This window comes from Megachile rotundata, chromosome 14 (genome assembly GCF_050947335.1).
Source record: "Megachile rotundata isolate GNS110a chromosome 14, iyMegRotu1, whole genome shotgun sequence".
In the NCBI taxonomy this organism is placed as follows: Eukaryota; Metazoa; Arthropoda; class Insecta; order Hymenoptera; family Megachilidae; genus Megachile; species Megachile rotundata.
In genome coordinates this window covers 14030693-14041190 of record NC_134996.1, presented here as the reverse complement: position 1 = coordinate 14041190, position 10498 = coordinate 14030693, and the positions used below count along the sequence as shown (strand labels likewise).

General features: G+C 36.6%; 1 protein-coding gene across 6 annotated transcripts; it reads right to left on the bottom strand.

Annotated features, from left to right (window-relative positions):
• Positions 1-9: 9 nt before the first annotated feature.
• Positions 10-9089, bottom strand: NKAIN (sodium/potassium-transporting ATPase subunit beta-1-interacting protein). 6 transcript variants are annotated; one of them, XM_076539710.1, is made up of 7 exons: positions 8475-9068; positions 7562-7699; positions 7399-7479; positions 7135-7326; positions 6997-7057; positions 6626-6659; positions 2347-2490 (listed from the first exon to the last, which is right to left on the bottom strand). In XM_076539710.1, exons 1-7 carry the CDS (start codon positions 8526-8528, stop codon positions 2481-2483), a joined length of 570 nt encoding a protein of 189 aa, XP_076395825.1. In that variant the 5' UTR covers positions 8529-9068; the 3' UTR covers positions 2347-2480. The 6 variants fall into 6 exon arrangements, with proteins under 6 accessions (XP_012151118.2, XP_012151130.2, XP_076395825.1 ...); XM_076539709.1 differs by lacking the exon at positions 6626-6659 and adding an exon at positions 6161-6218 and having other exon boundaries at positions 8475-9067; XM_012295728.2 differs by lacking the exon at positions 6626-6659 and having other exon boundaries at positions 10-2490; positions 8475-9089.
• Between the last annotated feature and the right edge of the window lie 1409 nt (positions 9090-10498).

Here is a 10498-nt window from a genome sequence, read left to right as displayed (position 1 = left end):
TGATCAATGGAATCTTGAACATTTGTCGTTTATTGTCTCGCAATTAGTACTTCGTAATAAAGATTGTACAGCAATGGCGAACAACAATAAAACATTGACCAACTCACCGTCGCTTAACGAGTAACTGTTATATCACTAATAAAATAATGTCGAATCCTGAGCGCAGAACAGATAAGTACAAATTCGTGACATTAAGTCTTACGCTAATCGATAGATCGCAATAATTAAAGGTAGCTGCCATTTAATTAAAAATTAACGTACTTGACGATACGTTCTACGTATAGAATATTATAAATAATTGGATTTCCTCGGTGTTCGACTTCATCGCCAATTATTTTATATCTTCGGAAATGTAAAAAATTTAAATTACGGACGATTACGATATAAACGATATTGTACGCAAACCGTGAACAAATTCACAGCTAACAAACATTAAGTACTAAATTGTGCGCTTAATTTAATTTAATTCTACGTTGTACGATAGTTGAAAGAAAATTGAGGCAGTTTTACAATTACATAGAATATAAGTATTATCGTTAACTTACATCGATGTTTAATACTTTGGTTTTCATTTCACACGCCATACAATCATCAACGTAATCTATTTTGATTCTCCGTATGAAAAAAGATACTCGTTTGCTCACTCTTTGATCAGAAAGCTCTTATTGCACTTTTCGTGCACTGCTTATTCAACAAGATACTTGTGCACGAATTCATTTGTTTTTCATTCGATTCACGCTATCTCGATACATGGAAGACTACGAAACACTTATTTTATTAAGTTTTCCAAAATAATACGTAGGAAATTTTTTTAAGGCTCACCATTTTTTAAGGCTCGAAGGTGGTAGATATAAATAAGAATGATTGTCTTGTTTTGTACAGTGAATATGATTTAAAGTAATGATCGTGACACTATCATATTTACAGATGGGTAAGAGTTTGAATGACGATATGAGCGAACTGTGACAACATCATCGTTGTGATTGTTAATTTACAATGCAAAAAAATATGAAATAAAGAGATATCAAAAAATAATTTAACTTCCTTGTATACAAATTTTCTCCGTATAAAATTTCAGATTTCCAGTGCAAAAAATCGTGAAACGTACGAACAATTTTCAACCCTTTCACTAAGCACGATATGTATCATTTATACAAACGTTTAGCGATTAGTTTTTGACAACAGTGAAAAGGTTAAATGTTTAAAATGAATATTTAAAAAGAACCTCCAAAGCATTAGATCCTGAGATAAAAAGGCAGAGTCTATAAAAGTAGCGAAATATTTGATATGTTATTAACCCTATACAATCCAACGTTCAGACAATTAGACATTTGGATTGTAAAGGGTTAAAGCGCATCTTTTACATAAGATTTCAACCTTAGAAAGTACATAACGAGATTCAACAGGGAATAAAGATCCACTGTGATCGAGTAAAGCTTGGAAATCAGTAACGTAACGAGAAAGACGAACTTTCTCTCGCTTACTGATCGCTTAAACGTAACAAGTACATTGTAGGAATATAGTAACGTATTATTAGTTGCTAAGGAATGGGCCCAGGTTCTCAGATTCACACCATGAAGTACAGATATGTCTAGCATTTGTTAAAGCTAATGTTAAAATTGGGAACTAAATATTCTCGTATCTTCCATCGGATACAAGCTTACACCCAACAGTGTCGAACAGTGCTGAAATCCGAACTTAAACGTAGGACCCAGATCCTTCCAACTCAGATCACCGTATCCTGATAAGCAGGAGGTCCGCTCAGGACAAATTGTCTCTGACTCTGTCTAACGATGTCTGTTCTATTAGGCACCTGAGGAGTAGCTCTCACTCCGTGATAATTACTGTAACTCGACCTAGCGCTTGCTGGCCGATTATTATAAATCTCGTCCAGATCTTCTCCGTTCAAACTCTGAGTGCTGGTCTGTTGAAAAGTAGGGTTGCTCTGCCCTTGCCATTGCATCGGACTCAATTCGTTCGGTTGCCAATTATCGGTGAGATTCCTAGTTGAACTAGTCGCATCCCAGTTGGGATAATTTTGATTCGTATAATTGCTCGTGTTGGAGTAGTTGTTCGAAGAATCCTGATTCCACAAAGTGGGAGAGGACACGGCCATGTTCACAGCCTCTGGCTGCCAGTTCGAGTTCCTGTCTCTGTCCCAACTCATGGAAATCCTGTCGTAGTTCAAGGTACCTTGCGACAACGAGTTCACGTTCTGATTCGTCAAATTGCTGGGTGTCGTGTTAGCGTACAGGCTTTCCTGCTGGTCCATAATACGATTCACAGGATTCTTTCTTCGAGATTGTCTGACCGAGCTTCTACGACTGGATCTCCGCGTTCCATCTCTAGAGATGACCGATCTTCGCTTCACTCTTCGCGGTGTCATCGGTTTCGGGGACACGCTTTCATCGTGGACGGCTGGTGGTTCCGGCTGGGAGTACTCGATGCTGTATAACGGCCTTGGCTGCTTTTTCTTCCGTTTAGCTTGCACTGTAGCGGAAACAGAGCGAAAGTTCTAGTCACTGATTAAAAACGATCGAGTCTGATCAACTTGTGCCTGGATTCTTTGCCGAACAGTTTTCTTGTTGGAATGAAAGTCAGCACCTGTTCTGCACACCAGGCACAAGCGTCAGGGTTAGGCACACACGATTGAATAATGAACGGAGCGATGTATAGAACTATTAATGAAAATCGTCGATTATTTCTGACCAGGCTCTTACATGCACGATGAACTTCTGAGATGATTTGTCAATAATTATGATAGCTACCTATTTCGATATTACAAAATGCAAGTCTCTAAGCGCGGGGCTATTCTAAATATATTTTTTTTATTGATTCCACCCAAAAATCCATAAATTCAAAGATGTACGCGCGATGAATCAAGGCTCGGAACTCGATACGTTCGACAAAAGAAGAAACGAAACTTGAAACGGAAACCAAATAACTGAATAAAAAGTTCCCCGAAAAGACTGCACAGCAAGGAGAATGTTAGATGAGAAGGAGAGAAAAGAAAAGAATTGGGGTTAATAAATAAAAAAGCAAGCAAGTAGTAGGCATTGCACGTTTATTGTCGCCAATGAACTGCACCAAGGTAAATCATACGATACAGTAAAAATAAATATATAAAACTAAGGTCTACACGCCCTTAACAAACTACATGACTACTGTACAAGCTCGAACGGAAATAATATAAAAAAAAAAGAAAAAAAAAATAAGACAAAAAAGGAGGAGGATCATTCTACACATTCGACGACGAATCTGAAGTGACTCGTTGACTGAACGTGTAACAAACTGCGTTCATTCGGTCAAATCCTCTATGACGAATACAATGAAATTGCGTTTGCATATTTTTGTGAACGAATCGCGTAAAATATACGCGTGAACTTCAAACGCAACTACATTTATATGTACAATAATAAACGTGTTCGTTCAAGTGAGCAAACCTTTACGATTCTACCGAGTAAAGACTCAGGTTGTTGCAAATGAAATGACTATAGTTTCGATAACAATAATTTGGTTAAAACTGAAACGTGTTCCAAAGTTTGTCGTGCAATAGTTCTAAATGAAATTCGTAAAGAAACAATACATGAGTTTTACTCTGATCTATTATTTACTATAATCGAGAACCAAACATTAGAGAAATATTTATAAGGATTTATCCTACTTTGCGATACTATGCTGCGATTGGCAACCAACCATTTTGTCACGAGGATATGGTCGTCTTCCTGAAACTCCTAGCTCTAAATCTTGCTTCACGATACTTTTAACTCATGAATTCATATCGGATTATGCTTCAATATCGATCATTTGATATGCAACAACTTGATTGAACCGTGATATATTCTAAACAAATATTGCAACTATCGTTTCACCAGGACATTTAATAAGTAACAGTGCGTTAATTAAGACTACTTAACGTAAAGCAAAAAAATATAGAAAAACATATTAAATAATGCACAGGTTCTGTGTCGTAAGTCGTGAACAAGGCTAACAATAGATACAATCAAATGCGATGAGAAAATATCCAATAATATACAGATTCAACAATATTCTATTCGTAATTCTTTTGTAATACCAATGACATCATTTAACGATGGAAAACATTCAGCAATCAACGGTTCAATTGATTACTGTAGTTTAAGAAATTCGAAACGTATTTCCTTTACACGATTCAACTTGCATTGCATTGCGTACGCTATGATTGTTAACTACTGTTGGATCGCATGAAATATTCATCGATCAATCATCGTACGCAAAGTGTTAAGAATAGCAGTTGTTGAAAGTTTAAGTATCCCATTAATCTTATTACATATAAATTTTCTTTGGGGTTTCTTTTCCTTCCACTAATTGGGTCATGCTGGATTCAATCACCGAGTTAATTAACAGTGAAGATACTTTTCTCATCGCACTGAATTAATTTTCTTTGTCTAGTTTCGTTAGCCATTGATCTACAATCACTACTGTATGCAGTCTATCAAGAAACAAATGACTTCTCGTTTAATCGATTCACAAACAGAAGAGTCTCATATACAGTGGTCGTCACTTCAGATTTTTCATTTTCATTACGAGCGTAACCAACGAACCGTGGAATGTCGAAAGTTAACAAAGAGCCTACAGATATCTTACGGTGTTTCGATTGCACGTATCATATTATTCGTTGCTCGAAGGGGAATATGTAAAATAAATCTTAAACTTACAAAAAAAAGTAAGACACAAGTACTAGCATGCACTACCGAATGCTCAGACTCTTAAAATCCAAAGTTCTCGCAGCACCTTAACAAATTTCTTTTCTCACTATCGCGTTAACAACAAGCTAATTAAAAAAAGATAGTAGCATAAAAAAAAGTTCTATCAAGTGCCATCTTGTAAGCCAAACCAAGGAACTCGTACGAAAGAAATTGTCACAAAAAATTGTAAAATTGTACGATGTTCTACAACGTTCGTGAACGTTTACAATAATAATTTTATTTGCTACGTGATATACTGGAAATCTTTCGTCGGAATCTCAGTGTTCCAATTAACAATCGATCAAACCTCAAATAACATTCTCAAATCAACATGATCCATATTTCTATACGTATCACAGTGCATCATGTATGTAATCTAATGTAAAAAGTAATATTTCTATATTATTAATAATATGCTCCGTCGTCTCTAAAAGACAAATCGCATCGAAAATATACCAATCTGAACACGCAAGCAAAAGAAAAAGTAATAGTGCTAATGAACACACAGTTCGATCCACTGTCAGTCGATACCTTTCTTCTGAAAACGTGTCTAATAATTAATCGTTATCGCGTGTGATGTTACAAGAAAAATGGGTCAAAATCGTTTCTAGGCATCCTATGCTAGCTACTCTAATTGTTCTATCTATTTGGCAAGTATAGGAATTACACGTTACACTTCTCGAATTCGTATATTGTAAGAAAATTCAGTATCGAAGCACGTGTAACCATTCTCAGTCGTATGTTCTTTTTCTTTAAATTAAAAAGAAACAAGCAATCTCGTATACAAAAATCCTACACGAACAAAATAAGGATTTTGCGTTTAAAAATTACTGGCATACAAGGACAGAGGTCTACTGTCGCGTTTAGTCCTGTTCTGTTTCTCTTGTTCGTTCGTGTTCTGTTGATTCTCGATTGCCAATCTGGGATCAGAGTAAAACGATCTCAACGGTTGTTCGCGAATATGATCGGTGAACACTCTGGGCTTGTTCGAGACTTTACTTTGTTTTGCACCTGTTGGACGTGATTTGATCCGCGGCGACGCAACCGGACTGTATCTCGACGATGACGACGACTGCGGATAATACATTTTGCTTTTTTGATACCTCAATTTAGCGGCACTGTCCAACGAATCGTACTCGTCGTACGGGGACACTGGTCTTTGCAAATGGTCCAGAGGATTCGAATAATCGTTCGGATAATCAACGTGCTTCAGATCGCGATTCGATTGGTTGCTACGATTGGTTCTGATCGTGTCGTTTTTGAAACTGTTCTTACTTCGTCCCGAGCTATTGAATAACTTGTCGCTATTCTTTGAGAAGCTGTTGTTATCGTGACAAATGGATTGATGAGAGCTAGTTGTGCCTGTGAGATAATTTTGAGCGGGATTTTTTTGAGGGTGGGCAGGTGATGGAAGAGCCGAGTAGCTAACGTACATAGGATGCAACGGCGTGTGGCCTGCCAACCCAAAGTCATCACCTCCCACAAAGTCAACTGAAATATCACGTAGAATCCATTGCATTAGAATTCGAATTTACATTGTGTTTAGTTGCGAAGAGGCTGCTGGTTCTTGTTTTTCTTGCGAATAACTAAAAATAAGGGTACGACTTTAACTTTAGATTCAATGCACGAACAATTGCAATTATCGCTTTTTTGTGATAATACGAATAATGTATATGCAGTTATCTGCAAAGGAGACATGCTATACTGATAGTTTTCTATAATAAAAGAGAAACAGAATTCGTTTACGGTTCAAGATGCAAAATATATTGGCAGACATTCTGAAGGGTAACTATACGCGTTCAAAGAATCTTATGAATAACAAGATACTAATGCGCCTTACTCGTGCTTAAAGGAACAGATAAAATGCGTGCAAACCATGGATCAGGCAAAGCACTTACCAAAATGGAGGATCAAATCCACCAATGAAATCAACTGTAACCGACAACCCTCTTTTCAAGCAATAATAAATCTTAAAGAATTGTATTTAATATATAATGACATGTATTCGTTTATCTTTAAACTGAATAAAGAAAGATTTATCATTGCACTAGTATAATCGCGTAAACTTTTTTCTTTTCGTTTACTTTAAAATGCTCTTAATTAATCTTTTCCTCAATATCGTATTTATTAATACCAATACATCACCCAATCTTATCACCGAATGATACCCAGAATAGAAACTAAAAATAATCTTACTCCACAAACTAAATTTTATACTAATTTGACACTGGCAATAATAAAAACGAAATATTTTAAATCGCATACTTACAACTATCATCTTCCTCCAGAAAAACCTTACTTAGACAGATACCACCCACAATTGCAATAAACTGAAAAACAAAAATTGGGTTTCATAAGGGCAAAGTTTCTTAAGTATTCAGTAAAAAATTGAGTGAATTACACTTACACCTAAGATACACTGCGTAGATGCATGTAAAATTTCAACTACTTCATAATCCAGAACACAGTCTGTTACGTTTGCAGGTCGTGCTGGTCTGAAAAATTCTGGTTCTGTAACATCATAAATAGCTTTGCAGCCTGGTCCATTGACATGCCACCATGAAAAGCTACCGGTACCAAGGTTTAAAATATCGCTATTCTGAAAAATCAATTATCATTACAAATCATTCATAGTTAAAGTTATAAAACTTTATATGTAATCTGTACTCACTTTGTCCAATATACCCACATCAAGGTAAAAACATATCATGAAAATGTTCCATCCCAACCATAATGCGTTCCACACACAATACTGAAACAAATTACATGTAAAAGCATGAACTGTAAATTATGATGTGTAAGATTGTAAAAATAATGCTACTTCTCTGACTTACCGATATGATATATTTAGGTCTATATTGGAAGGCTCCAAAAAATCCTAGAATCACAAATATAATGTTGAAGAAGTTGACCAGTATCGGGGCCCACATAAAGCCCAAAAAGTCGAAAACTTGGCGCTCTACAGTAGTAATCTGCAAAAGAAATACAAAATAAGTAATAATGAAAGGAGCAAACAAGTCAGTAGTCTATGACACTAATTTTCTTAATGTCTACTAACTCCTTTTTACGCACATTCTTAATCTGTACCAATTGCCCTACATTCTAAATGCTCTATTAATTACCTACAGAGACACAATAAATTTCCATGAACAATTTTTGTTTCTTGTCGGGTTTTGTTACTTATAAATAAAGTAACAGACCATAAATTATTGCAAAACATTTTTATAATTTAATGTTAATTATTGTGCTATATCATATTGATGAATCTTATCATGGAGCCATAGCTTGCATTATACTATAATTTTAATTTGCAAAAACATCGTAGCACGGTAAAATCACGTAAAACGAATCGATGTCGATTAACACTCGCAAGAAAGCAATAGAAAATAGGAAAAGCGATTCTAGATGGTCTGCATAGTTTCTAAGATGATTTTAGTACACCGTAAAGATAAACCACGCGACTGGGATCGATAAAGCGATACAATAATCCAGCAAGTGTCTGCAGTGTTTGATCCAGCCGTAACATCGTCGATAAAATCGTTCGAAATTGGTTCACAGTTTCTACGGAACAATAACCATGTTAATGAACAAAATAGAAATAACTCGTACAATGAAAATTGTTTTGTTAACAAATCAAATACGTGACTCATTGTAGAGGAAAAAAACGCTACATGTATTACGAATCACCTAGCGTATCGCAACGATCGCAAAGATAGCGGAGCAAGTTTCTTCATTAAGGAGACTCACAAGTTGTAAGATGCATATTGTCAGTAGGAAGTGCCTTCGATTACAAATTCCCATGTCATTTGGACAGACGAATATTTAGCGAGCGAGGCCACTGTCTCTTTGGTCAGTCGAAGTAGAAAATTTCGCTACGCGTACGCTGCATCACTGTGGCACGTTCCAATGGGCCGCCATGTTTTCTCAACACTTGTTCCGTCCCTTTCTCGTGGGTGACTAGAGACTGGTGCAAGTGACATGCACTGCACTCGCTTCGTTCGCGTTTGCGGTCGGGGTATAATTTCGTAGGTAGCCGACCAATCGACCGTTTGCTTTGTCACAGATTACGTGTACATACAGTCTACTCCCGATGATGCGTTTTAACCCTTAAATGCATAGTCACCATTCTCCAACTTGTTCTCAGCACTCACACTGTACTCAGTCGGTGTCAGTAACAGGTCCCATTATTTCTAACCTCGTCAGGTTATTAATCGGGAAAACGTCCCGAGTGGGAGAACAGTTTGTTCGTAATGCTCTCCTTAAACGTAACAAGTACCTTAAAACACATTAAGTGGAATATATAAGATATGGAGAATCTTCTATTCGAGTTTCTCCTATTATATAAAGTATGCGTTATGAATTTTTGGTGCTTATGAACGGGGACGTACGGAAAATACAGTATATACTAGGTAGTTTGTTTGTACTCATTTGTAAAAAACAAATTACTGTCACTATCTGAAGATTATTGTTACTAATTGTTCAAAAAACAATTTTTATTGCTTCATATTAACGCAGAAAAGTCAAAAAACCAACTCTTAATGATAACGAAATTAGATTTTAAATTGCTGCAGTTCTGAGTTTTCGAAAACTCGTTGCCCAGGTTCCGCAAGTATCTCATAAAAATGATACACATATAAATACATCAAGAAAAAAGGAAAAAATCTTTTTAAAAAAACCGCCACAGAGGCCGATAACAGCGCCACCTAGCAACAAGCCATTGAACTAACTGGTCGTATTGAAGTTCCGCGAGTCACCGCTAGATGGAGCTGCGCCAAGCCATATAAGGGGGTGTTCAGATTAGGCAAGTACATGTCAAAATAGCCTAATATGAACAACATTTAATACGTGTCAATTCTAAGAACTTTTGCGACGTTGAATTCCAGGAATTCTCATATTCCTTTGATACAAATCCACTATTTCAAATATGTAAATTTTTATTCTGTTGGGTTTGTTAGGTAACAATAAATACGCAATGATTGTTGATAAATTTTTCTTTATTTTCACCACTTTTCATACAGTACATAACTTAATTAAACTTATTTTTTAATCATTTAATTACAAGCTTGTCGACTGCTCATGCTATGTGCGGAGACTAATCATTTAACATTGACCCCCTGCATAGTCCTAAATATTCTCGGATCTCATTAGAATTGAAATAATACCATAATGACCCGCTAAATTCATTAGAAACGATAATAAGAAAAATTGCTTTTCATGGACCTAAAAATGTGTAGCCATCTGGCGGTAGAAGTTGGAACTACAAAAGTACGAAATTCCGACTTTCTATACTAGTACCATCTAGCGGCCGCGCACCAGAAGCTACTTTTAGTATCCGGAGCGCAGAAAAGTAAAGGAGGTATGCGGAAGAAGGGGTAGCCCGTACAAACTAGTGCGCATGCGTCGTAGGCTCGCAGCGGCGGCCATGTTGCGCATGCGCAGTAGACACACAGCGGCGGCCATGTTGCGCAGGGGGCGTGGCCACGCCTACCGGACTGCGCCGCGCATGCGCAGTAGAACTCACATAGGCGGCTTATATATGTGTCGGAGTGTTGGTAGAAAATAATTAATTACTCATTACCTGAGCACTTTTTATGAATTTTTATGATCGATCCATATAAATAAAGGATCGCTGAACATTCTTCAATCATAAAAGTGCACAGAATATATCCACAAAACGTGTAATTAATTATTCAAAATGACCTCATATGTACCGCTTGGCGCCGTGGCTGGCCTTTGGTTATTAGTTAATAACTAATTAATTTCATTAAAAA

Coding starts and splice junctions, on each gene's coding strand:
- NKAIN (XM_012295728.2), bottom strand. CDS start 8,528: ATGGGAATTTGTAATCGAAGGCACTTCCTACTGACAATATGCATCTTA. Junction 7,700..8,474: donor CAATATGCATCTTACAACTT/GTGAGTCTCCTT, acceptor TTTCTTTTGCAG/ATTACTACTGTAGAGCGCCA. Junction 7,058..7,134: donor CTACGCAGTGTATCTTAGGT/GTAAGTGTAATT, acceptor TTTGTTTTTCAG/TTTATTGCAATTGTGGGTGG.